General features: G+C 41.1%; 6 protein-coding genes across 6 annotated transcripts; 2 read left to right on the top strand and 4 right to left on the bottom strand.

The window, feature by feature from the left end:
• Positions 1 to 33: 33 nt before the first annotated feature.
• Positions 34 to 3720, bottom strand: EAF02_002420 (uncharacterized protein). Its single transcript, XM_038898468.1, has 3 exons — positions 3645 to 3720; positions 646 to 3506; positions 34 to 564 (listed from the first exon to the last, which is right to left on the bottom strand). Exons 2-3 carry the CDS (start codon positions 3272 to 3274, stop codon positions 509 to 511), a joined length of 2685 nt encoding a protein of 894 aa, XP_038762160.1. The 5' UTR covers positions 3275 to 3506; positions 3645 to 3720; the 3' UTR covers positions 34 to 508.
• Positions 3721 to 5936: 2216 nt separating this feature from the next.
• On the bottom strand, positions 5937 to 6933 carry EAF02_002419 (uncharacterized protein; the record flags this gene model as incomplete). The annotated part of the gene is made up of 4 exons (XM_038898467.1): positions 5937 to 5956; positions 6006 to 6075; positions 6133 to 6294; positions 6817 to 6933. The coding sequence occupies 4 exons, from the start codon at positions 6931 to 6933 to the stop codon at positions 5937 to 5939; spliced, it is 369 nt and encodes a 122-aa protein (XP_038762159.1).
• Positions 6934 to 9335: 2402 nt separating this feature from the next.
• EAF02_002418 (uncharacterized protein) lies at positions 9336 to 11714 on the bottom strand (the record flags this gene model as incomplete). Its single annotated transcript, XM_038898466.1, has 7 exons — positions 9336 to 9386; positions 9443 to 9614; positions 9672 to 10719; positions 10782 to 10928; positions 10981 to 11314; positions 11365 to 11458; positions 11611 to 11714. The coding sequence occupies 7 exons, from the start codon at positions 11712 to 11714 to the stop codon at positions 9336 to 9338; spliced, it is 1950 nt and encodes a 649-aa protein (XP_038762158.1).
• Positions 11715 to 13924: 2210 nt separating this feature from the next.
• Positions 13925 to 16892, top strand: EAF02_002417 (uncharacterized protein). Its single transcript, XM_038898465.1, has 2 exons — positions 13925 to 14983; positions 15035 to 16892. Exons 1-2 carry the CDS (start codon positions 14890 to 14892, stop codon positions 16297 to 16299), a joined length of 1359 nt encoding a protein of 452 aa, XP_038762157.1. The 5' UTR covers positions 13925 to 14889; the 3' UTR covers positions 16300 to 16892.
• A 3221-nt stretch (positions 16893 to 20113) lies between these two features.
• On the bottom strand, positions 20114 to 20936 carry EAF02_002416 (uncharacterized protein; the record flags this gene model as incomplete). The annotated part of the gene is made up of 2 exons (XM_038898464.1): positions 20114 to 20215; positions 20502 to 20936. 2 exons carry the CDS (start codon positions 20934 to 20936, stop codon positions 20114 to 20116), a joined length of 537 nt encoding a protein of 178 aa, XP_038762156.1.
• Positions 20937 to 25041: 4105 nt separating this feature from the next.
• On the top strand, positions 25042 to 27160 carry EAF02_002415 (uncharacterized protein; the record flags this gene model as incomplete). Its single annotated transcript, XM_038898463.1, has 7 exons — positions 25042 to 25114; positions 25164 to 25225; positions 25281 to 25717; positions 25767 to 25812; positions 25861 to 26391; positions 26444 to 26592; positions 26644 to 27160. 7 exons carry the CDS (start codon positions 25042 to 25044, stop codon positions 27158 to 27160), a joined length of 1815 nt encoding a protein of 604 aa, XP_038762155.1.
• Positions 27161 to 27759: the final 599 nt, after the last annotated feature.

Below are 27759 nucleotides of genomic sequence, written 5' to 3'. Positions count from 1 at the left end.
AATGCAAAAAATCAAGATATCTCAATCACCTTCCCTACAACATAACATAACAAACAAATCAAAACTCACTCACTCTCTCACATGTACCAGCCCCAAAGACTTTAATTTTGCTTCCCCAGAATCCCCAAGATGAGCACTCAAAACCAAACCAAAACCAAAACATGACTGAACAAAAATGGTATTTATCACTGCAAAACTAATTTTTCCTTCATGACGACATAAGCCATCCATTTTCCAAGTAACCTATTTACCTCATCACTTCATCTCACGCCACCAACCACCCCGATTCTTTTCTACTCCATCCTCCCCAAACTCTTCTATATACAACGCATTCATCCATAGCTCTTTCCCACTTGCTTCACCCAGCATCAACTTGATTCCAAAAGTCCCTTCCTTCTTCTCCTGTCCTCCCCGTCTTTTATCAACATTTTTTTAATCTTCGGGCGCAAAAACACACGGAATTCAAACTACCTGTATGCATTTACTCAAAGGTCCTGGGCTTTTGCATTTAATCAAGTGGAATGCCTTCATATTCCGCGAATCCTAATGCGAGGTTCATGTTTTCTATTACAATGTTAGCTCCAACTTCTTTCATATTAATGCAAAACATGACGAAGAAAGTTTTGAGAAAAAGATAAAACTTACGCAAACATTGAGTTGCAGCTCCCTTCAACAAATTATCAATGGTTGCACAAACAACCACTCTCTTGCCACTGCTGTGTACTCCAAAGCCACCAATTTCTACACCATGCTTTCCACTAATATTCTTAACACTTGGTGCTTCTCCAGTAATCTTAACCAATTTCTCTCCAGCATATCGCTCTTGGTAAAGATTTCTAATATCTCTACTCGTCATCTTCTCCTTCAAAGGAATCGAGATAGAGTGATGAATACCCTGGAACCAGACTGCAACGTGAGGAATGAATGCAACTTCAACACCCAATTGGTTGCTGATTTCGCGTTCGTGAATGTGATCAGTGAGAGAGTAAGGAATAATGTTACCAGTAAGGTTCTCGACATCATTCTTTGGAGATGGTTTGGTACCTGCTCCAGAGTAACCTGATACACCAAAGATGGTTGGTTGACCACCAAGGAATGGTACCAATGGAGCAATTCCAAGTTGAGCGGCTGTAGCATAACAACCTGGGTTGGAGATTCGAGTTGCCTTGGCAATATCGGATCTGTTGACTAATTCTGGAAGACCATATGTCCATTTGCTATCAAATCGATAGTCGGCAGAAAGATCAACAATGACACTGTTTTGAGGACCCTTGCCCTCGTTGACTGCATCAACAAAAGGCTTGCAGACACCGTTTGGTAATGCCATAACCCAACAGTCAATTTCACCATTCTCTTCCATTCTGCGAACATCTTCTGGAGAAAGGTTTTCATAGGTAATATCTCTCTTCTCATAACCCTTCAACTTTTGTCCAGCGAGTTCTCTTGATGAGACATGTCTGAGATCCATGTTTGGGTGAGCATTAAGGAGACTAATCAAAGCTTGTCCAGTGTATCCTCTGGCACCAATCAAAGCAACCTTAGCAGGTTGGGTGTTGGATGAGTTTTGCTTGCCAAAAGGAGGGTTAGGATTGGTAGTTGTAGCATATCCGCGTCCTGATGCAGGGAAGCGGGAGGTTCGGGAAGATTTGACGGCAGGTCTACGAGCAGAAGTAGAGAAAGCTCGGGCTTGTTGCCTGATACCACCCTGACCAGACATGGCAGCACTCATTCCAGTAGCTGCTCTAGCAGCACGGTGAAGTCGTGCCTCAAGGTTAGCATCTCCGAGCATAGATCTACCGTGAGTGGCAAACTCAGTCATGAGATCCTTGACTTCATTACCATCCGTAATTCCATACCAGAACATAACCTCTCCATTCTTAGACAAGCTACCATCAGCTTTATCAAAGAACCAAGTCAAATTTTCATCATCCTCCTTGACAGTCCAAACCAACTTGCTGTGATCCTTCTTGATAGCAGCGAAAACATTATCAGCAACGTTGGTCAACCATCCAGCCTTGGTAATGGTAAAGGTAGCCAAATTAGAAAGAGAACTTGGAGACTTTGGAGGAAGAACAATTGCAAGAGCATCCATAGGCTCATCAAAATAGGCCTTGAATTCCTTGTTCTTGAGTCCGTCAACATATCTGTCAACAGTAGCTCGTGCATCCAAGCCTTCACGATCCCGTACAAGAACATCCTTCAATTTTTGGATATCCTCAAACTCGGAGAGAGCGCTGACAGTAGCTAATTTGTTGCCTCTTCGGATCAAGGTTCCCGCTCCGGTATCGGTGAATAACTCTTTTTGAAGATCAGCTGGGTGAATAATAGCAACACTGGAAGATCTTGGTAGGAGATCAAGCAATTGCTTAGTCTCCTTGATCTTCAGCCTGGTACCATATCGGCACCACCATTGTGACATCAAAGAATCATATTCCTCATCGAGGTTGATGGCAGAAATCTTCTCGTTGGTATCGGCATTGAAAAGGCCTCCCTTCTCAGACAAGTAAACAATCTTCAATGGTTGTAATTCCCTGGCAAGTTCTCCAGCCGCAACATCAGCATTGACGTTCAAGACTTGACCCTCAGGAGTCTCAGCCATAGAAGTCAAAATGGGCAGACATCCCGCATTGATAGCAGCTTCAATTGGACCCTTGTTAACCTTGTTGATTTTGCCAACCAAATTGTATTTCTCCTTGTCCAAATAATCCGCACCGAAAACACCAGAAGTGATTGGTCTCGCTCTGACTCCCATCTCCTCCAACTTCTCCACCAACTTCAAGTTCTCCTCCAAGAACAGCTTGCGCGCAACTGCCAAGGTCTTTCCATCTGTAACGCGAATGCCCTCTTCAAATTGTGGTTCCACGCCCGCATCTTCCAATAACTTATTCAATTGTGGTCCTGCACCGTGTACAACAACTGGGAATAGACCCACATGGTTGAGGAACGCAAGGGCCGAGGTGAGAGATTCGAGATGTTCAGTAATAATCGCACCGCCAACCTTGATAACTGCGAATTGCTGAGAAGACACGGAGCTGAAATGTGAGAGATATTGCTGAACCTCGCGCTTGGAGCCAATGTTACTGAGGAGTTGAACAACCGTCGAACGAGTTGAAAAACTATCTGTAGCAGGCGCAGAGTATTGACGTCTGGATGAGAGAGCTACGGCGGTGGTAGCTTGTGGGAGGTATCTCACAGTGGAAGAGGAAGGGAATTTGCTAGTAGCAGTGCGTGCTCTTCTAGCAACAACAGCTGCTCGAGATCGAAGTGCCAACATGATTGGTGGGGGTTAGAATCGAGGTGGAGTGGAGAGATTACTCAAAGTGAAATTTGTTGAGGACAACAAACTCTGCCTCCTTATAACTTCTTCTGTGCAGAGCTGATGAAAGAGAAATTCAATGCAATTCAATGCCAAACAAACGTTTGATCCGAGAGTTATCTCATGCAAGGCGGGGAGGATTCGAAGATGTTGGTTGGGAGAGGGTGCTATGAACTGAAAATAACGCAGACTAGAGGGATACAAAGTGTAAGTGAGACAATTTCTTCAATTGTTTTGTGAACAAACCTCTCGCAGTATTCTTCCAAAGAAAGAATAAAAGAAAACAATAAAGATGAACGTGAAGACGAATAAAAATTATATATCATACCTTTCCTCAACTTTCTTCACAATTTCAATTTCAATGAAAATGGACGTGGAAGTAGATAATACTCATCAGCTATCAAAAATGACAGTCATAGTTCCTAAATGCTCTGGTAATAAATTCAATCTGGATTTAACCCCTCAGGGATTGACTGACCTTGTGCCTTGTGAAAATATAATGTGGAGAAGCGCCGATGTTCTACGATTGGTTGGATTGTTTGGAATGGGTTGGATTTTCAGATTGTGGAATGTGATTGGATGGATATGGATTCTTGGCATGAAGAAATACCCCACATCGAGAAGTTTTTATTCCATTTTATCTTGTCAACTTTTCTCCCAAAGCTTCAGACTTCACTTGATACACACGTCCCATCCATACCTTGGTATATGAGTGGGAAACGAAGGTGCGGAATATTCCCTTTGTTGTCTAACTTGTCTTTGGTTTTGAAATCTGGAGGTGCGTGGGAGGAAGGGGAAAAGTCTTCAACGTGCAGACTGCAGCTAGTAAGGTAAGAAGTATATAGTAGTAGTGGTAGATAAGAAGAAACACATTAGTCTGTTTTGATTAGTAGTGAAAGTCATATGAAAGTAAATATTAATCTCAATATCAACATCAACATCAACATCAATCACAACCACAACACCAACAACTAAACATCTTCAAAAAGTAAGAACTCACGACATCTTCATACATACATATACATACATACATATATACCTAGCAAATACATACACACATCAAAATCTCCTCAATCCCCAATCATCAATCCTCACAATCAATCATCAAGCAATCCAAACCAAACCATCCCTTGGTGCTTCAAACCCATTTTCCCAATCCATCCATCCATCCATCCATCCATCAATAACGGAAGCAGATATCCATCCCATCCCATCCCATCCCTTCCCTTCCCAGCACCCAGAATCACTCACTAACTAGTAACCAATCCATAAACCCATCTCCACCATCTCCTCATCTCCTCATCTCCCGACTCCCAATATCACAATCTTATCAGATCAGATCCGCTCCGATCTCCGATCTCTGATCTCGGTCCCATGACAACCAAAAATGATGCTACTCACCCTACTCACCCTATCCACATCCCAAGTCTCACGTAACCATTTCGTAACGGATATGATCTGATACCCAAGTACCTACCATACCATAACATAGTAACTTAGTATATATCCTTTCCATTGCATCCTTTCCATGCATCCTCCCCGGCCATTCAAAGACTGCTATTCAAAACTGCTATATTATACATAATACATTATACATTAAAATAGATATCTACCTATCTACCTACCTACATAGTATTCATATAAACTCAATCTCTCCTTATATTCCATTCCATTCCATTACACTACTTTCCACTCACCACTCATCACATCTACCCATCACATCTACCCATCTACCCTTCTACCCACCAACCAACCAACTAATCATTCACCACATACAAAATCACTTAAGCATCCATCCATCCATCTCTAAACTTCACACCCTACCTACCTACCCACCTTCATAAACCATCCTACCTACCTACCAAAACCAAATACAATATCAACATTTAGTAACCATCTACATAGTACCCATCTACATAGTACCCATCTACATAGTACCTAGATACTAAATAGTTTTTATATCACCTAGGTATGCTCTGATTCTCTTAGCTAACAGTGGGGTTTGCTTGCATACCAAGGTACCTACCTACCTACCTACCCACTTCCTAGTAGCATAATATCATCCATCATCTGTCATCCATTATTGACATCTCACTACCGACCTTCCACATTCCATCAACATTACAATACACTACATCTCACTCACTCAAAATCCACAGATACAGATACAGATATAAAAAGTCATAATCTCTCCATTCATTCAATTACCATCCACCAAATACTACAAGATACAAATCCCCCTTTCGAGCTGAATATCCCACTCATCCATGTTCGTAGTCTGTTTGAAGATCGTTGACCAGAAGCCAAACCAAGTTAGATCATAAGAAATGGATTAGTGGTTCATCAAGTCAAACGATATCAAAGTGACGCCGTCATGAAAAAAAAGGAACCGATCATGTAAAAAATCTCAAAAATCTCAACTCCTGAATCGTTAAAAAGCCCCTTCGTTGACCTCCTAGCTTTGCAGGTCCCCCCATGCAAAAGCCCAGGAGAATCTGGTGTCAAGTGTTTCGTTCCATGAAAGTCCGTACAAATGTTCATGTATCTTTTCTTTCATAATCTCTGTACCCAAGTATCCCGTCATTCAAGTCCATTTTCCCATTCTTCGTTCGTACTTAATTTAATGCTTGGAAGCAACAACTGGAATCTCATTAGTTGTGAACCCATATATTCGGGTAGAGAAACTCACCAGCAGGAACTACGATGATAATGATTAAGATGATAATGCCTGCAATCAAGCACATCCTCATCTTCATATCCTATTGTCCCAAATATTAGCCCAGCCCCCTTAATTTCTACTAGAGATCGTCATTTACCTTCCACCACATTTGTTTGCGGACTCTGTTAGCTCCACGACGGAAACCTTGCGCTGAAACTGCGAGACTATCGGTTTTGTCTTGAAGAGAATCTAAATGGGCACCACGTTCCGAGACCTTGTTGATGTTCTCGCGCATTACACCAACGGTATCATCGATAGTCTAGAAGGAAATAGAGGTCAGTCAAAGCTCTGCAACATAAATCAAAATGCCCTCGAGTTGTCAAAGTTGTCTGGTAAATTTGGAGCCCCTTTGTGATGGTAGAAGTTTTGCCAATTACACATCATTCTCAGTATCTGAGAAATCGTTGCCAATAGGTATAGTCGCAACCAACAGGACTCCGGTCTTTGAAGTCGTTGTCGGCAAGATATGATATACATCGGAACTCATGTTCAGGCGGCTAAAACACATGCGCAGCAAAACCAACACCATGTAATTTATCGATGCCAGCACAATCTACGCCTCTTCTCAATCTCGCATTTTGAGAAGATATCTCCAAATCGTAACTATCGTGCGCAATTTCTTTGTTCTGTGGGGTGTTGATGCTTATCGCATGGTCGGTCGGTCGCAAAATCGTCATATGCATGATGATGACAGGGTGACAAAACTCTCCATCAACTCCCGAGACTCAAAATCCATCGACAGACAACTTCTCGACCCGTCGGAAGATTGTGTATCACTTACAGCTTGTAATGCCGCCGTCCTCTGGTTACCTCCTGCTTGTTGGGATCCGGCACCTGCACCAGCAGCTCCTCCGCTGGGGATATAAGGATCATATTGAGGTTCTCGGTGGTCCGCCATTGTGATGTGTTTGGGTGTGTAGGTATTAATTTGATCGTCGAGAGGTCGTCAATTTTACTTTCGCTGTGATTGAAATGATGAATAGCTCAGCAAGAGTTCGTGTCGTAAATAAATCGAGTTGCGTGGGTATTTGTTGTTATTGTTTTGGTAGAGATGGAGGAAGATGTGAGTGATGGAATAATGGGTTGAATAAAGTTCGGGTTCTGGAGCACGTTTAGAAGCGAAACAACAGAAGGCCCAAACGTGATTGATCTTTGCCAAGGGGCTCTTCAAGGTTAATGGTTAATACTTGCTTTCTTTGAACAGCAGTGAATCAAACTCAATAGTCAATTAAATTCAATTGAGCATCTACGGAGAAAATATAAATGAAACAATAAACAGAACAAAAATAAGAGGGAACGGCGTACAATTTATTTGAGTTCGAGTTATTGAAATACGAACGGCTTCATCGGAATCCGTTCTAATTCCAGTTGCTTGCCAACCCATCTGTCTACGCAATTCATCATGAGCGCCAGCCATCCAACCCATCCTGCGCCTACTTAATCTACACGTGATCCTCCATCAAAACCCTGTCGTTGTCAATTCCGGTGGCTCTCAAGAGTCAAAAAAAGATGGCTGTGTCACAGTGGCGAAACATTAAAGATTTCACAAAGTCCTCAAAGAAACGAATGCGGAACGTACTTGAATCTGATAATACGTTGGTGCTGCTATCAATGCTGTCAATCTTGTCAATGCGACTCGTCTTGTCGGGGTTATATATTTTGGCTTGACATGTTGATTTGCACATATTTGTAAATTTAATTGTGGACAAGTTTGACAGACCCTTCCCCCCGGATTTTGGGGCTTCAATTTGTAATCATTATGTTGGTTTGGCAGATAAATCAAGATTCAAGATTCATATAACGTGGTTTATCAGCATATGGGCCATATCATCATATGGGCCACCTCAAAATACATACAAAATTCGTCTGTGTGTAACCGTGCACCTTCTTTATTTATAAATATAATCTCTCAAAATTTAATATATGATATTTGATTATAAAAGTATTAAAGATTTCTAATTAGTTTTCGAAAATTCAAATTAATATAACGTGGTTTAACAGTGGCTCGGCCATATCAGTGGGTCGGCCACTTTAAAATACATATAAAATCAGCCTTTTTAATATTCATATTTTAATTATTAATCATTATTTTTGAAAAAGAAAAGAATATTAAATAATAATAAAAATCAGTTATTCAAGTAATAATTTTTTTTTCAAATAATTCTTTTCGATTTCAAAAAAAATCAAAATTGTCATGATTTTCGTTACAAAAAAGCTTTTTTTTATAATAACTATTTTAAAAATTCTAATTTATTGAAACTAATTAGATTTTTATAATCTATATATAATCAAATATTTAATATTAGATTTTTAGAAAATTATATCAATAAATAAAGAAAGTGCACGGTTGTGCACAGACGTATTTTGTATGTAAAAATGGTGGCCGACTTACTGATATGGCCGAGCCACTGTTAAACCACGTTAAGAGTTATTATTAAAATAGTTTTTTTGTAACGAAAATCGTGACAATTCTGACTTTTTCCAAAATCTAATAAGAATATTTATTAAAAAGATTTATTTATAGAAAGCTAATTTCTTATTATTATTTAATGATCTTTTTTTCCCTCAAAATAATGATTAGTTATTTTTATAAAGAATATGAAAAAAGCCCTAATTTTGGTGTATTTTCAAATGGCCCACATGATGATATGGCCCACATGCTGATAAACCACGTTATTTCAAGTGATTAATAGGAAGCACAATAGAAGCTAAATTTCATGAGCATCAATTGAACCATCATATAGATAATCTAGACGCCCGCCTACGTTCATCTACTCGTAAAAGGTATCAAAAAATAAAACATCAAAGAAGTTGATAAAACTTCGAATCACCAAACCACCCGATTCACAAACACCTCCTTGAACACCATATCTCCAATCTCGTTGCCGCTCCATAAAAAGTAGAAATGCAGTAGTAAAATACAAATACTTTTATCGTAACTCCCGTATGCCCCCAAACCCCAAAAATATCAAGTATCCCACAATCCATTCTCCCCCCAGTTGTAAGTTGTGTAAGATGTAAAAGAGAAAGCTAAATATGGCATCAGGAGACAAAGAAATGTCATCAACTGAAAGATGAAAAATATGGACACGAGAATGTCAGAACAAAGAGAATAAATGTCATCGTTCATCGTGAGAATTCGAGGAAAAGAAGATAAAGAAGTTGTAGTAGAAGAGGAAGAGGAAGGAGAAGAAGAAGGAATAAATAAATAGAAAATCAATGGATCAAAATAAAAAGACGTAATGAATAGAATAACGAGCGCTTAAACATCAGAATGGGGATAGTGAGTTATACCGCGAATTAGCTGATTGAGTGGTGGTTTTCGATATGATGAGACGAAAATACAGAAACCTGTGTATGGTTAGATAAATGAAAACTTAGACATGAAATTAGTGAAATCAACGTACCATTGAAAGTATGAAAGGATTTTGTATCAATCCGATAGCCTTGAGAAGGAAAGTCACAAGAAGATGATGGAAAAAAGCATCGAGACGTCGAAGAAAATAATCCCCTCTCCCCTCTGAAAGAAAAGCGGTCCATACCAAAAAGACTTGCAACTCAGCGTTGGATCTTAACACACTGTTAAAGACCTTTAGATTGGGCTTCGAGTGAACTCAAGACGAATTCATGACAAACCCTCGCTCTGAACCACGTTCCCACAGAGGTGGTGAAACAAGAAGAGACCTTCGTCTTGGTCGTGGAGATTGAAGTATGGGTGTTTGACTCTCCTCGTATACTGTTGGCGACATCAAGTTTATATCATTCAATGGCAAAAATGTCGATTTCGTCTTAATTGGCCCAATTTCCTCGGAATCTAACAGCATTTTTCCAATACTAGCAATTTTCAAAGCATCCCATGTGCCTTCACGTCTAGGGCCTGCTTCCCTTAAGATCGTGACCGCATCTCTCCGTATTTTTTGATCAGGACACGCGTATATCACAACGAAAAGAGAAGGAATAATCCCCGCATCAAAGACGAATGTCTTCAAGAATCGAGGATCGGAAACAAGCTTTTGACTGAGAGAGATAATTTGACGGAAGATGGGAAGGAAGTGATCGGAAATCCTGTAATCAAGGAAAACTCCTTGACCCATGAGTCCTATGCCGAGAGCTTTAATCTGAAGAGTGGTGGCAGCAATATAATCTGCTTTACCCGAAGGAGATTGTGCATAAGAAATGATTGGCTGAAATGCTCTTTGCCAATCTTGAAAGCTAGAACTGAACTTAGGAAACTCGAATCCTGTGAGGATAGGAGATGATGCTTCTGGGTGAAGCTTCTGAATTCTTGAAAAGCTGATTGCCAAACCTTGAGGAGAAAGATCCGGTGATGCCAAGCGCCTTTGTAGGTCTGCCCTTGGTATCTTCGGGAGAGAGTGGTATAGCACATGTTCTAAATGAACTTCGGCTTCTGCAAGATTGTCAAGTTGTCGAGGAATGTCCGGTTTGGGTATATCGTTTGAAATGAGATCAAGGACCTCGTCGCTCAATGAATCTGGATCATCTGGTCGTGTCACGATCGCCAGAGCAAGGTGGAGATACGCGGTGACAATCTCATTTTCTACCAAATCCGGTGCAGGAGAGCTCAACAATGGATTGTGGTGGGGATGACTTGAAATTGCTTCATGATGGTGCATCATCTTAAGTGCACTATAAATGTGTTTGTCGGCCAACTGAGTGTTGCCATCTATCAGATGTTGGGATCAGTAATTGTGTAGCAGAAAGGCTCAAAGAGAGAATGGAGCTTACGAAAATTCTCAAAGCAAAATATAATGAGAGACACAAGTAAAGGTATGCGAAGAGAATTTTGAGTCGTTCGGATAAGGTTACGAAGATACCGAATGGATCTTCCATATTGCTTCAGAGCGTATCGACGGTGCATCTCTACTTGATCGGCTATACCACATGGCGATTAGCACTACATCGTTGAGTAATCCTTGAGACTTACAAATCCTCTTGAAACTGGCTTCACCTTCTTTCGGGCCTATGCATTTCGAGACTTTCATTGCTTTGCTCAAAGCAGCGATTGCGGTGGCAGCATGTCGGACAGAGGTATCTGTATGACAAGATTGAAGGATGATGACGTTGAAAAGTTTCTTCTTGAACCCTCCGGCGAGCTCAAAGACGGTCTCTTTACAGAAGAAATAAAAATATTGAGCCTCTTGCTCGTTACCGAAGTTCAACACGGAGATACTGGGTGGTATTGAAAACGGTGGAGATTCTACGACTTCTTGAGATATGCCAGTGGATATAGTTGGGCCCATCAGCCAAGCCGGTTTATCCTGAAATTAGTGTTAGCAATGCCAGATTAGAGTATAGATTGAAGATATACCTTAGGACTGTACTCGTAGCCATCACACTTCCTCCCGAAGTTTATACATCGCATGCACGATGGTTTGGTCTCATCACATTTGACCCTTCGCAGCCTACAATTCAACGAACTATTAGTAAATGATCGAATGGTTTTCTTTCAACATAAGAAAGTTCAGTATGATGAAAGAAACCACAAACTTCATACTATCAACATTCATTCGATCCACATGATCGATTGAACATTCTAGTCACCACTTTTACTCACTTGCAAGTGGTACACCCAGTCTTTGACTTCTGCCTGCACGCACGTGTCTTCCTAAAAGACAGTGGAGATGGCCCTGCTAACGTGATATCTGAAGAGAAACTCATTGCCGTCTTGAGAATATGGCAATGATGAGAAGTGAAATGCGAGAATATGAAAGAGCCAATTGGGAAAGAGGAATGGTGTGAAACAATATGCTAGCCTAAGAAACAGGGCTAGGATAGGAGAGAAGGGGAGTAACAGTGAGAGAGGAAGACTGGGGAGACCCGAGACTTCTAAACGCGCGCAAGATTGAAAAGGAGAGTGAGAGATTGAAATCAGCGTTAGGAGATCCGGCTCCTTGATGAGGAAATCGACTACGTGTATAAGTCTGCGGCGGTAAAGATAACAGCGGTAAAGATAAAAATGATTCTTCCATTGCTATATAGGGCTGGTGATGGAGATAAAGTACTCCACGCGGATGTGTATTAAAAGGAGTAATCATGGTGCTCATTGTTGATGATACAAACAAGGTGATGTTGTTGGAGTGTGGATCCCAAGCGTTATATTTTTTGATACTATATTTAAAAATAGAAGTGACAGAATGTAAAGACAAGGTTGCCATGGTTGATCAATTTTCAATAATTAGTGACCAATATATCTTCCAATCAGCGGAGGCGATTCTATTTCGAAAGTGTCGTAATCCTTGACTTATGCCTCATTAATCCTTGCTCCGATCTTATCTTCTCATCAAATCCCAAGGTTTCCTTAAACGCGCGACGGTGAGGATAGACGATTCCGTGTGCGTGCCTTGCATGAGATATTTGCAGAATCCTTCGAACATCCGTAAGGTTATTATGTGATCTGTGCCAAATCACCCAATACCACTCGATGGGGATGGGGATGGGGAGATTAAATCCCATTTCTATTTGAAGATACTCATACTTCGTACTCACTCATGAGAGACGAGGCTGAAGAATCCCTTATTTGGGATTTGGCGCGCCGAGAAGTTGAGAATCATCGTGTGTAGACGCATCAATCATCCGTATTAAGGTCATGGTCCAGGGAATTGGGAGTTTTTGAAGGATGCAAAGGACCCGAATACGTACGGGAAATGGCGATACCAGGAAACGGCAGATCTTGCAGGATTTCTTCATACCATTCTGCACTTTGCCCACTAAGAATAGAGACTGATTGTATATTACTCCGTATGTCTTTGCGTGCCTAGGCAATCCGTAGGGCTTTCCATCCAAGAGTCCTGGAAAAGATTGGGTGCCGCAAAACTGAACAACTCTTCAACGGGTATGAATAAGCTGAGGATGTAATAAGGTGATCCATATTTATGTCAACACTTTATCTCATTTCCGTTCTCTTAAATGTCAGCTCCTGCTCATTGACCATTGTTGTCTTTCTTTCTTTCTTAATTTTGGTGTGTTGGCTGTTGGCCGTGGCTACATCCGACACAAATCCACCATGAGTTCCATATGATTGTATGCCAATCGGACTAGCAAAATGGGGCTCCACCGTGAAAAATGATGATCAAGTATTGAAAGACTCGTGCGAACTTGAGATGTCAATTTATGAGGTATGAAGGAAGTCCGCTAAATAATAAGCATGAGATTAATTGGGAGCCACAGGGTCACAAAGCCACCTCGCTGCCGCCCGAAGATTGGATTCATATTTGATCACATGATCATTCACGGTATGAAACATATCAACCAATGAACGCACAACAGTTGAGCACAGAGGCTGCCATCTCATTTCTGCTCCACTAAGTTTCCATACAGAAATTACGAAATCCAAACAGAACTTTATTTCGACCTTCTGGGTAGGTACCTAGGGTAGATAGGTAGGTTTTGAAGCAAAAAGGACTCTTCTCTTCTAGCTGAGACAATACGACAGCCACATCACGTTGACTTGGCGACAAATCTATTGGAAAAAGAATCAAAGCTGGAAGTTCTTGGAATCAGCATCATTCTGTCCGTGCCAAGTCGAGCACTATTTATTTGCCTAGGCATTATGCAAAGTCCACCTGCACCTGCACTGGTTGTCTGACCAAAGTCGGGTTTTCGTGGTCATGGAAATGGTATGTAATGATTCGGAGGTAGGTACCTAGTAGGTAGGTTATGGAGAGAAGACAGAAACAATTCATTCATGATCGGAATATTTGCAACAAGGCTGATGAGTGAGCGATCGATGGACTTATTACCTAGTAGGTAGATAGCTAGGTAGGTAGTCGGTACTTTCTTTCGTTTTTTATAGACACGATACCTCCTAGATAGTACCATGATAGATGTAGATATGCATTCATCCATTTCATCTTATTTTCTTTTCTTCCCTTAACCTTACCAAGAAATCCAATACGAGGCTTGGATTGAATTTCTTTCAAACCTTCCGGACTGATCGGAACATCTTTTTCTTTCATGGAAACACAAGTCTCGGCTCTCCACAACCTTCTTCTTATTCTATTTTGGAAGTGTACCGTATACTACGAGACTACCCAGGTACTCACGAATCGGATTCAATATTGTACTATGGATGCCAACTCGACTGCACGGTACTTGATTTAACCCAACCCCGACGAAAGTTCGTTCCTCGCTCCTCGTTCCTCGTTCTTCCTTCCTCGATTGCTTTTTGCATTCTTGGTCTGGAATTCCAAGACTACTCCGCCTCATTATCCTTGCTTCTCTTTATAAATCTGCATTCCCCGCAAGATCATCATCTAGGATTCTACCTCCACATCCACGCCTTCCATCAATACGAGAGAATTCCAAAGATTCGTCACTACCTACCTTGTACAACACAACCAACCGTTACTTGACTTTCAATCAACCTCTTCACTCTACAACCACCAACTCCATCAAAACAACACAACTTTTATTTCCATAATAATCATCCTATTATGGTGTCGGTCCCGGTTTTGCTACAATCGAATCGCTCTTTGGCTTAATTTTTGGGACTGCTGCTCACTCTCCCCCTCAGAAATTAATTTGGTCGTTCAATTGTTCGTTGTTGATCTTGGTTCTTGGGAAAATAGGGCATAGGAAGTTCGAGAAGAACAATTCAATCGTTTATCCTATCCCGTTTGGAACCATTCTCTGGATATAATTTAATTGAAGGAATTTCCTACTGTCGTTTTCGAGGTTGTTTCTGAATATTTCGTCATATCCATCTCTGGTGTGCTTTGGTGTATAGACGTCATTGACCCCGGCGCTTTTTCAACCTCAACACCTACCTAGTAGTTTATATTTATTACACGAAACTACACAAAATTGCACAAACACAAATACCATACCCTTAACCATGAAGGTTCTGAAGTCTTTATCGACTTTTGCTACAGCTTTCATAGCTGGGAGTCATGTCGTTAATGCGATAGAAGTCGATCTTGATTCTCCGGGTATGTATTTCGCTCTCTATGTTAAATATTATATACTGACTACAAATTCAGATTCTATCAAGTCCGCGGCGAGTACGATTGCGTACGATATGATGTCCTATTACACAGGAAACCGAACAGGTGGCATACCCGGGAATCTACCGGCTCCATATTATTGGTGGGAGGCCGGAGCAATGTTTGGCTCACTGATTGACTATTGGTATTATACAGGCGATTCGTCATATAACGATGTTACTACGGAAGCGATGCTGTGGCAGACGGGACCAGATAATGACTATATGACCCCGAATCAAACTAAAACGGAGGGAAATGATGATCAGGGATTTTGGGGATTGGCGGCTATGTCTGCAGCCGAAGTGAATTTTCCAAATCCTCCCTCAAATAGGCCCCAATGGCTCGCTCTCGCGCAAGCAGTTTTCAATACTCAAGCTCCCCGATGGGACGATAGTACTTGTGCTGGAGGACTACGATGGCAAATTTTTACCTTCAACAATGGTTACAATTACAAAAACTCAATCTCTAATGGTTGCTTTTTTAATTTGGGTGCGCGCCTTGCGAAATACACCGGCAACGATACATATGCACAGTGGGCAGATAGAACCTGGGATTGGATGGAGCATGTGGGGCTTATGGATGAAAAGTACTATGTTTACGATGGTTCTGACGACACTCTTAATTGTACCAAGCTCAACCATATACAGTGGACTTATAATGCTGGAGCTTTCCTTCTCGGCGCGGCAAATATGTATAACTATACCAATGGAAGCGATATCTGGCGTGGGCGTGTCGAAGGTTTACTAAATGCTACCCATGTTTTCTTTGAGGATAATGTCATGATTGAGGTAGCTTGTGAGAATAACGGAAAATGCAATGTTGATCAACAATCATTTAAAGCATATCTTGCTCGCTGGCTGGCGGCTACAACGAAAATGGCACCTTTTACCTACGATTCTGTTATGGAATTACTACGCCCTTCAGCTAAAGGGGCTGCCGCATCATGTGTTGGAGGCGATAATGGACGCACTTGCGGGCTTAATTGGAGAACGGGACAATTCGATGGATTTTATGGAGTGGGCGAACAGATGTCAGCTTTAGAGGTCATTCAAAGTAATCTCATTGCGCAGGTAGCGGGACCAGTCACTAATACCACGGGTGGAACAAGTAAAGGTGATCCCACTGCTGGATCTGGGAAGAGCCCGAGTAACTATCAGGCGACACAACCAGTTACGACGGCTGATAGGGTTGGAGCAGGAATTCTTACGACAGTGGTATTGCTGGTTCTTCTCGGAAGCATCTGGTGGATGATTGTGGATTAAAGAAAGGAACTCATGAGGGTATTCTTGTATATATATTAGTGCTTGGAACGGACACGAAATCTCCTACAATTATGGGTATTCGATGCGCCAAATTTTGGGATTTCTCTGTAATTTTGGGCGGTAGATGGGATACGGAATCGAAATATTGGAGTTTTGGGGCGTTCAGTAGGGATTGGAGTGGCACGGGTCTGATTAGGGTATCGATCTGATGACGGTCTACGTGATAAATGAAGATATTGGGGAAAGGAAATACGCGGCCGCGCATAATACTTACGTGCATGGACTAGGATTAGAATCGGAAGTAGATGATAATACTACATGAGGCTTTTGGAAGGTACGGGGATTAAATGATCAAATTTGGTTTGAGCATAGTTTGGTGGGATGTGGAGTGAGGAGTAAAAAGGAATTCTTGTAATCTTTTTGGTTCTTGTAATTTGTAAGAAGAGAAATTGAAAGGGAAAACAAATGTAAGATGGTGAATTTTTACTTTGGTATGATGTGATAGATGTAGAGGTTGAGTGGGTGTGAAATGAGGTGAGATGAGATGTTTGATTATTGAGTACCTAGGTAGTAGATAACATTGAGAAGTGAATTGATGTGATGTGATATGATGTAATGTAATATGATGTGATATAATATAATGTATATAGATAGGTATTTATGGATGGTTTATATTTATTTATATTATTTATATACTAGATAGATATGTATACTGTTGAACCTTAATGCCTTGTATTTAAGGTTACTAGGAATGAGGGGTAATCAGGATCGACAAAGGCTTATAGAAGATTCTAGTCTTGTAGCGACGACGACATTGATTAGAAATACAAGAGATAAAACAGAAGGTTCTAGATAGTCCTGAAAGGCCTATATATACAGGTCCTCTATCATTGTAAATAAATAATTAAGTTGAAATCAATATTCAAAAAAAGGACAATATTAAATCTGAGTCACCACTCGCGTATATATTATATATCACTTATATATATATGATAAACCTCTGAACAAGATATACATTAGATAGGTAGGTAGGTAGGTATATAGGTAGGTAGGTATATAGGTAGGTAGGTATATAGATAGGTTAATTAGTTGTTGAATTGATTATATTTGAAAAGATATGGGGATCTGAAAGGAGATGTAGATGGGAATGGAGATAGAGACGTTGGAATATGGGGTTGAGATTGGGGGATGGGATGGGATGGGATGGGATGGGATGGGATGGGATGGGATGAGAGATTAGAGATGAGAGATGAGAGATAGAACATGCTTTTTTGGGGGGGGGAGGGGGGAGGGAGGGTTTGAGATTAGGGGAGGGTTTGGATTGGGATTGGAGAGAGTGATTGGAGAGAGTGATGAGTGATGTGGGATGGAGGGTATAAGGAGTGAGGGTATGAGGAGTAAAAGAAAGGGGGGGAATTTGAGGAGGGAGGGCAGATGAGAGATGATGGGATGGCATGTGAAGGGGACTGAAGGATATATGATTATTGATATTTGATGGAGAGGATGTAATATTATAAGATTATATAGTAGAATTTGAGAATTTGAGAATTTGAGAGGTTGAGGAGGGGGTGGGAGGAGAGGAGAGGAGAGGAGAAGGGGGGGGTTATAGATGTAAATAGATAAAAGAAAGGAGAGGAAAGAAAAGGAGAGGAAAGAAAAGGAGAGAGGATGAGGTAAAGTTAAGTTAAGTTATGAGTGTCAGTGTGAGTTGAATATAAGTGTGAGTATGAGTTGAGTATAAATATGAGTTGAAGATAAGTGTAAGTATGAGTTGAGTATAAATATGAGTTGAAGATAAGTGTAAGTATGAGTTGAGTATATAAGCAGAGGGTAGAAATTGATATGATACGAGGTGAGATGAGTATGTAAGTATAAATGTAAGATGTGATGAGAGGAGATAAAGTTAAGTATTCGAGTTGGGTTGAATATGAGTATGAGCTGGGTGTGTAAGTTGAATATGTAAGTTGAATATGAAAGTTGATATGTTATATTATGCATTGCGTATTGCATATTGCATATTATGTACGGTATCCACATAATTCGTTTAATATTGATATTATTTCAAAGCGAGTAAAAGGGGGGAGATATGTATAAAGGAAAAGAGGGAAAATAATATAAGGGGTAAGTAGGTAGGTAGATAGCTAGATAGAAACTAGCAACCCTTCATTGTAAATTCAAAATCCTGCGAGTATACTTAAGAAGATAGAGGAATAGGATGAAGGACACAGATACAAGCTCCTACAAAAGAGGATAGGAGCTGAGATCAATTATATAAATCTTTCATTAATTGAGTTTTAGATCATCGGTAAATTCATTTATGGTGTATGTTTAAGAGATTGAAAGGGATGTTGAGTTTTGATTGTTTGAATGATATTTAAAAGTTTACTTTGTAGGATATGTGAGGGAGGGAATGAGGTATTGGAGGTGTTGAAGATGTTGAGAAGCGGGAAAATCCGGAGGGGGGTTTCTTTGTAGGGGAAGATGGGGATGTGCATGGAGTCGCTCTTGTAAAGATAGAAGAGCGAGGGAATATAGAATTGTCCATGCTGTGAATTGAGATTACTTATTGATCTATCTAATCTGTAACTGTGGATTTGATATTTATTCCTGATAATGGGGATGGGGATGGGGTGGCTCGTTACGGTTACAGTAACTCGACGTATGAGTATGAGAGGGTTTTTGTGCGAATTAAGTAGGTATGGAGGGATCGGTAAGGATAAAGTGATTATAGATAAAATCAATCAATAAGATAAATAAAAATTTGACTTGTATTTACTTTGGAATTTGTGATACGATGTGATGGATTCTTGGAAGACGGAACGTGAATTCATTGTGCTTGATTTTGGTGACTCGTTTCGCTAAGGTATGTAGAACGTAACTAGTTACGGAAAGAGATTGAGATGGATAACTATCAAATCAGGGGATGTGGGGTAAGGACTGAGAAACCTTTTTCAGAGGAGGGCTATCTGTACAGTGATTTTGGGAATAGGGAGGGTTGGATGGATTATGGTATTGGGGTTGGTATTGGTGTTGGTTTTGATATTGATTTGTTTTTGATGGGGTGGGGAGGAGAGGGTAGGGTGGAGTGGTGTAATTAAAAGAGAATAGAGAGGGTGGTGTTATGATGACATGGCTTGATGAACTTTATGGCGGTTTGTGGCGGGTGGGTAGAGAGATTTAGAGTATGGGTATTGGGGGCAGAAATGTATTGAATGGTGAGGATTGAGAGATGGTAGGGTGGGAGAAGAGATTCAGGATGCTGGAGCTCGAGGGATTCGATAGAACTGGATTGAAGGGCTAAAGATTGGGAGACAAGCGAGATAAGACAATATGCACAGGATTTAGGGATGGGGGTAAGAAGAGTTGAAGAGGGACGAGAAAGATGTTATCAGTGGAGTGTTGGTAAGCGCAAGTGCGTTTAAGGATTTGCAATTTTCGTATCTTGGATGCAAGAGCAGCGGTTAGGTTGAGATCATTCATTGCAATATCTGCCCTCCAGCTGTCACCATTCACATCGATTTATATCGCAAGTGCAAAAAATATTCTGGGGCAAAAAAGCTCCTATTTTCTAAGTACATAACCAGTTCCATCAGTCGCTGACATATCTTTCCATGGCATATGTACATTTATTTCTCTAAAAAGAAATTCTGAAGCAAAATATTCACATGTATTTTTGAAAAAAAAAAAGTTCCTAGAACAAAGTATTAGCAAGTCTGCTGCAATCAGATGGGTTACTTTGAGTCTATTACTTACTTGCTTTTGCTATCAGTCCAAGCAGATAGCTTCGTCAATCGATGTACCACTTGCCTGGTAACTAGCGATTCTTCTCTCCCTTTCCTCTCTTTCTGCTTGTTCCCTTCTCTCTTGCCAGACTCGTGCCCTTGCTCGCATTTCGGCGATGGTAAGCTTTGATCGCCTGTGGTCATGTGTTAGCAGATGATATATGATGATTTTTATTCTGTGCAATCAACTTCTGATTCTATATTAAAAGAGGGTATGAAACGGATTCAACAATTCAAATAATTTGAATCTTCGAGTTGGATCAAGGGATTCAAGCATCATCATTGTGGGACCGCAGTACGGACTATTGGGATCTCTGATTGTTCAAAAGGGGGAGAGACTTACACAAGTCCGTGTTTGTTGACAATAATGCCCAAGCTTTTGACAAGCGCATCGTTCGCTCGTTGCTGAGGTTCCCGGACGACAGGGGCGACAGGGGCAACGGCGGCATTTCTCTGCTCCTCTTCATATGCTTTATCATATTCAGCATTGAAGTCAGCATCGAAGTCAGCATCGAAGTCGTTACCCTCTGCGTCCTCGTCAACCTGGCCATTCTCAGCTTGTGGCTCAGGTGCGAGGACGGCAGCGGCAGCGGCAGCGGCAGCGGCTTCTTGCGCTATCTCGATGTCCATCTCGAAGTCGTAGTAGAAACCGTCAGCTTCGGAGGTCTCGTCGACCTGGCCGTTTTCGGCAAGCGGCGCGCCCGCTTGAGGCTCGGAAGCGAGGGAGGGAGCAGCGGCGGCGGCTGCTTCGACTTTCTCATATTCTTTATTGAAGAGTTCATCGAACGCTTCAGAAAAGCCGTTCTCCTGGGAGGCCTCAGTGACCTGGATGTTGTATTCTGATTGTTCGGACATTGTTGAATTTAGAAGAATGTTTAGTATGGGAAGGATGTCTGATATGGGAAGAATGTCTGGAATGGGAAGAATGTCTGGTATGAAAAGATTATTTGAGATTTGGTTGATGTAGGACTAATAGAATCATGAAGAATTCTTATATACCATATTTACATCTGGATCAGCTAAATTACCCCAGACTCTGTTCTGGTGCCGGCTCTGAGCTAAGACCTTGTCGTTATGTCTAGTGGTGAACTGGCGTCCTTGAGAAGACTATAGTAGCGGTTAATGGCTCATATGAGGTCACTAATTAGTAGCCAGAACTCAATGAGCATTAGAAGATATCTGCCAAGGGCTCAAGGGATCGTTGTTTACAGCGACGGGTCTAAATCATATAATGGCTTACTTTTTGAGGTCAGAAATCATAATTTTCCGAAGGAAGGTACGTGTACATTGTAAGATGATTCAAAGATGATACTGTGTGTTTTAGTTGACTTAATTACATATGGATATCCTTCAGAAATGATTTTTCAGTAAATTGCAGCTTCTAAGCGACATATTTGTTCAATACCTCATCATGAATCACAGCGGGGATCTCGAGTTCGATCAAAGTATCAAGAACCGTTGAACTTTCATACTTTAATTTGGCACCACACACTAATAATTAGAAAGATGTATTGGTCTGGTGCTAGCTCCGAAGCTAGTCTTTCTGGCTTCGCACACTAAATCATAGTTTATAGTTTATCACGTGTAGATTATTATTTACAAACAATCGCATACGTAGGTATGCAATTTCAACTTTGACCGATTAAGAAATTCGAATGATGCAATTCGATTACTGCAATTTGATTTCTCTTTGATCTAACAGTAGTTAAGTATACGATTTCGCATGTCATTACTGTCTTGAAGAGATTTTGCATCTCGCTTTTCTTTAGCGAACATGATATTCCAGAGCATTCTCCTATCCAAAAAGGGGGAGAAAAGAGGTGCGCATGATGAAGTCGACCCTGAGTAATAGAATATGACATGTGATCTTTAAAACTGGAAACATGCAATCCGCTGATAGTCTCCTCTGAATGGTCTGCTACTTCCTATTCTGGGAAGCAAATGACCCGCTAGAGTTTTTAGTGTTCATTCCACTAAAACGCAAAATAATTGCGAAGAGTCCCTCTTCTTTAGTATAGAGCTAGTGATATCTAGTTTAAGATAGATTATGTCATTAGACTCGGTATGTTGAAGTAATTCAACAATATAGCACATTCATATTTTCCTACAATCTTGATCAATTCCATGTCATAGAATAGCGATGTAGACGATCGCTTTTCCCAATTATGAATTACCCGGTTATTTGAGAGAGCCGAATACATTCTGGGGCGTCTCGGCAGCTTGTCAAGATGAGTACTCAGAGAGCTCTCCGAACATATTCGGATTTCGAAGAGGTTCAAGTAGATGAACAAATTTTCACTACGCCGCCCCTAAGCCTCTTAAGCCGTGAGAGAAACCCTAATCTACGTTTCAGAAGATATTGACAAAGTTATTCAATCCTCACTTCCCGATCCATGGATCAATGAGCAATGATGTGTTGATTAGATAGATCGGACCTCGCTATGGAACTACATGGGAGATGCTCAATTTTTCTTCTTACCGTGCCGCCTGTGGTTGTATTGCCTCCTCCACTTCTTGGCCGCCTTTTGAATTTCATGTTTTCGATAGACTTCCAGAACATTGCTGGAAGGGCTGTCAAATTCTAGAAGGAGACTGAAACGTCGTTTGAAAATTGGTTTCTGGGTGGCTTTCAAATCATTATGATTTTGGGGTTTGGGGTTGATGCATATTGTAATTACAAAGCTGGAGTTGTTAACATGATTTTGAGATATAGATCTTGTTGTTGTGGGCAGTGAAAGAAAACGACATATCAGTCGACATCATTCATATCTTACGTTTTTTATTCTGCAATGGCCAATTTAGATCTCCATTTAGATCTCCATACCGAGATGTAAAGTAATATTTTGGCTAGTAGGGTGTGTCGACTGAGGATCACGCTCTGCCCAAGCTGTCACGTTCGATTGTCTTCAACCATCCACAATTTCTTGGATTGAGAAATTTTCTTGTCATTAAGTAAGAGCATTCGCGTTTCGATTTTATGTTGCACCCCATAAAACAATGTTTGTATTGACAATCATCTCTTGCTGTGTGTTAGAAAGTTGCTAAGCTCGCCGATATAGCCATCATTTATCTCAGAAGAATAAGATTCACCCTTCCAGACCTTTATCCCAGACTTAGAGGCCAAGATGTAGCTATTTTTGATCTCTATTCGAAGAGTGGAATTTCCATACAGGGCTGAAGAAAGTGATAGGCTGTGCATCAGAAATATTGAAAATCAGCTGGGTTTCTATGACGTTTACAATTGCGAACCGCCTCCAACATCTAATGTAAGATCTTACGATATAGACTGAGGATTGATATAGTGTATTATTGGAAGGGTGGTAAGAATAGGTTATCAATAATTTTTGGAAATCAGCTGTGAGTATACGACAACTTTGGAATATTGCTTTGCAGCGTCGGGATGAAAGGTCTACGGTTGCGGACGAGTCAATTTCTATTATTGGTTGAGATGAAACATTAGCCTTACCAACCTATTACTGTGACTATTAGCTCGAACTAAACTCCTTCCCCGGATATCCGTGCAACATCTGCCACACTACTACATGGTCATGTGATCATCGTAAAAGCTTGGAATTCAAAATGGGTTTGCAACTGGTGTTCGCATGTTGGGAGTCGAACGATGGAATCTTTGAGTTTGAAGTATATTGTATATCCGGACTGTTGGTAATACCTGGCCCTGTTGAGAAAACGATCTACGCAAGGATCACGAGAGGGTTTGCATATACGGAGACGGTCCAACAACCGAAATATCACAACCTCACAGAATATCTGTTTTCTGCTTACCACCCACATCCAGAGAGACGTTGTGTGTGAATACACTATCATGCCAATGGAACACCAGAAAGATACGAACATTAAATCAGCTGATAGTGACCAGCTGTACGCCAATGATTTGCTGCAATTTGGGTATTCGAGGTTGTACAAACTCTACACCTTTTGAATCCATACCCTGCCGACGTGGGACAACACGACGGGAAAGCATGTGTAAACATGCAGGCAAATCCCAGAAGAAAATCCCATGCGGACGAATCTTAATCGCCCAGCCAACCTTTAATGGAGATGAATCTCAACAATTTTGGATCTCGCATAGTTGCGATAGCAACAAATTTGAGTATAGAGATGTCCTTAAAGCCCGAAGCCAAGATTCCGGGATGTAACTCCATTTCTGCACGACTAATTATTTTCCACAATCATATTTGAGGATTTTTGAGTGTTCTTTCAATCACTCAGCTACGCACCGAGTTGAAACATTCATTGGGTCGTTTGACTCCCGAAAACGCAAACAGACTCAGTTTGCTACCGCCACCAACAATTGAATGACAATATTCTCATCATCGGGGACTTCAATATTCCAAGGTATTGGAACTGGGTTGGTAGGAAAATAGTTTCAAAGTTGTAATTGGAAATGTTTCACAAAAGCGGCTGTGAAACCGTCGAAATGTGCCAACGAAAAGCAGTAATATAATGAAATTAGAAATGCCGTGACTTTGTCAAGACTCAGTCAGCCTTGCATGATCTACAGCGTGGCTTTAATGGCTTTCCGGCTTTTGAATCTTTCGCCCAGGCTACCATGTAGTATCTGAGAATAGCAACTCTATTCTCAACTACATTGGTTTGCTCAACGCAATCTTGTCGATATTGTTTACTATTTTTTGACTTCAAATCAGTGGAGGAGAGACACATATCTACGGTACATCGAACACGAATTCGAAGCCATAGCCATAGCCAAGTTGTCCATTCTTAATTTTATTTGAAATTATTCCCTTTTTGACCCTCCAACGGGCTCAGGTCCAACGCCGAGCTGAATTCTCAACCTCCAGATTTCCTATAATATCTATGACACTTCGAGACTACCGTTCTGTTATAAATTCTCTCTCTCCCCTTCATCATTTCACTTCGTTGGACAGCCACAGGTTAATCGTTACACAGCATTTGTTTATCATCGTTGTTACACTCCAAAATGGCATGGATGAAGGGACTACTTACTAGAGCGGCTTCGTTACATGCTTCGTTATCTCAATATTCTACTAATGGTCAGTGATCTATAGCTACTACAACTGAACTTACTGACTTCTATTGTAGGGCTATCTACATATGGGTGTTTGAACGCCTCCACACTTCCTCCATTTCTAAAAGATGGTGGTGTATGTTCACTTGGCGTCAAGCACATAAGTTGGTCTCCAGCTAACATGTTAAAAGTCATATTACGGACACCCTTGGGGAAACGCCAAGCCAGGACCACACCTACCACCCAACACTGGAAAGACTCGGCACTATGATCTCACAGTATCCAGATCTATCAAAGCACCAGATGGGTATCAGAAAAGTGTTATCTTAATTAATGATCAATTCCCTGGACCACTCATCGAAGCAAATTGGGGAGACACGATTAGCGTCAGAGTCACAAACAATATTACTGATAATGGAAAAGAAGGGCTGAGTCTTCATTGGCATGGTCAACCGCAGAAGCTGACTCCTTGGGCGGATGGTGTACCCTCTGTCTCCCAATGTCCCATTGCCCCTGGAAGTAGTTTCACATACGAGTTTCGAGCCGAGTCTTTTGGAACCAGCTGGTATCATTCTCATTTTAGCGCTCAGTACAATGATGGCCTTTTTGGGCCATTGGTGATTTATGGGTAAGAGAACCATCATCAAAATTTTAAGTCGCTTACTAAAATCTCAAAGTCCCAATCACGTGGATTATGATATTGATCTTGGTCCTGTCATGCTGGTTAGTTATTTTGCTTTTCAATTTTGTTTTCGCGCTGATGTTTTATAGTCTGACTATCTTCATCAATCATATCGTAGCATGGTTGTAGGCGTCGCGACAAAAGTTCCGAATGGTCCAATATTCCCACACGTTGACAATAACCTAATTAATGGAAAAGGGTCATTGAATTGCAATTCTACCTTGGGTGGAACTTGTACACCGGATGCGGGGCTCTCCAAATTTAAGTTTACCAAAGGCAAGATACATCGTCTCCGACTCATCAACTCTGGGAGTGCAGGTACACAAAAATTCTCAATTGATGGACACCAACTTCAGGTTACGACAGTCGATTATGTTCCAATCGTTCCTTATACGACTAACGTGGTAACTCTTGGTATTGGACAAAGAGCTGATGTCTTGGTTCATGCAACGGGAGAATCGACCGATGCTGTCTGGATGCGATCTGATCTAGATGTTGCATGCATGCTTCTGACTTGCACGAATCCTCATGGTTTAGCGGCAATTTATTATGACAATGCGAATTCAACACTTGCGCCGACAACAACAGGCGTGTCATGGGATAGTAATGATTGTGCCAATGTCAGACCTCTCACCCCGTGCTGATGACTGAACATGCTGACACAAATCACAGGACCCGTTACATTTAACCATTCCCTACACCGAAATAAGCCCACCCGAGAACCCGTCTATTACACAGGACATGGAGATCAATGTTGGTGTGAATGGATCTGGCAGTGCCCTCTTCACTGTGAATAATTCGACCTTCCGAGCTGACTACAAGTAAGCTTTACGTTCTCACACACCTCTTCATACAATGACTAACCAACCTAGCTCGCCTCTCCTCCTCCTTGCCAGCCAAGGAACTCCTATTTCAACCCTTCCTCACGATTGGAATATCTACAACTTTTCCAGTCATCCTTCTATCCGCATCCACGTCACCAATATCTGGGATACTCCTCACCCTATGCATCTTCACGGGCACGATTTCTTCGTCCTCGCCGAAGGAAAGGGAACTTGGGACGGTACCATCACAAACCCATCTAATCCCGTTCGACGCGACACAGCACTTATGAGACCTGGTTCGCCATCCGATCCCAGCTTCCTAGTGGTAGAATTCTTCGCGGATAATCCTGGAGTTTGGCCATTCCATTGTCATACGAGTACGCATGTTAGTGCGGGGCTTTTGGTTAATATTTTTGAGAGACCGGATTTGGTGGCGGAAGGGAGAGATCAGAGAGGTATGATTCCACAGGTGGTGAAGGAAACTTGCGATGCGTGGAATGCGTATACTAGTGCTGGAGGGGAAGTTGATGAGATTGATTCGGGATTGCGTCGTCGAAGATATTAAGGTGGTAGATGATGGGCGCTTGTATTTTCTTTTTTCAATCATGGCGTGCCACGAAGCGTGGCTTTTCTTCTTCTTCTTCTTCTTCTTCTTCGATTCTTAAATGAGAGTGTTTTCATGAGATAATAGTACTGATTGCGCCGCAGGAGTATAATGGGGTAAAGATAGTTTATTTGAACATTTTTTTCTCGTAATTAGAAATATGGTATATAGGAAGACAATTACCCACTGTCCTTAAAATGTCCATATTTTCTTAGGTTGTGGATGGAAATAGTATGAGTATTTTGAAATCTTATGACTACAGATCTAATGTGGTCAATAATCTAAACCACGGTTCAACAAAAGACTTTTGAATACTTATTCATTGTAGAAACTGAGTGGATTTGAAAAATTGACTTCACTTTGACATCGAATCTGTTCGAACAAAGTTTATCAATTCAGTTTTTGTATGAGTCACAAATATTATTCTCGCCTGGCGAATAGCAATTCATTTTTCATCAATGAATTCATTCGGTCGTTATCTTAATGAAAAAACGTACTTGTTCGATATCTACACTTTCTTCGAGAGAAATAACCTCATTCTATTCTCCATGCTCATCGCA

This window comes from Botrytis sinoallii (genome assembly GCF_014898435.1).
Source record: "Botrytis sinoallii strain Bc 23 chromosome Unknown BSIN_003, whole genome shotgun sequence".
NCBI lineage: Eukaryota > Fungi > Ascomycota > Leotiomycetes > Helotiales > Sclerotiniaceae > Botrytis > Botrytis sinoallii.
Note: the sequence above shows the minus strand (reverse complement) of the source record. Positions and strands in the feature narration are given on the sequence as shown.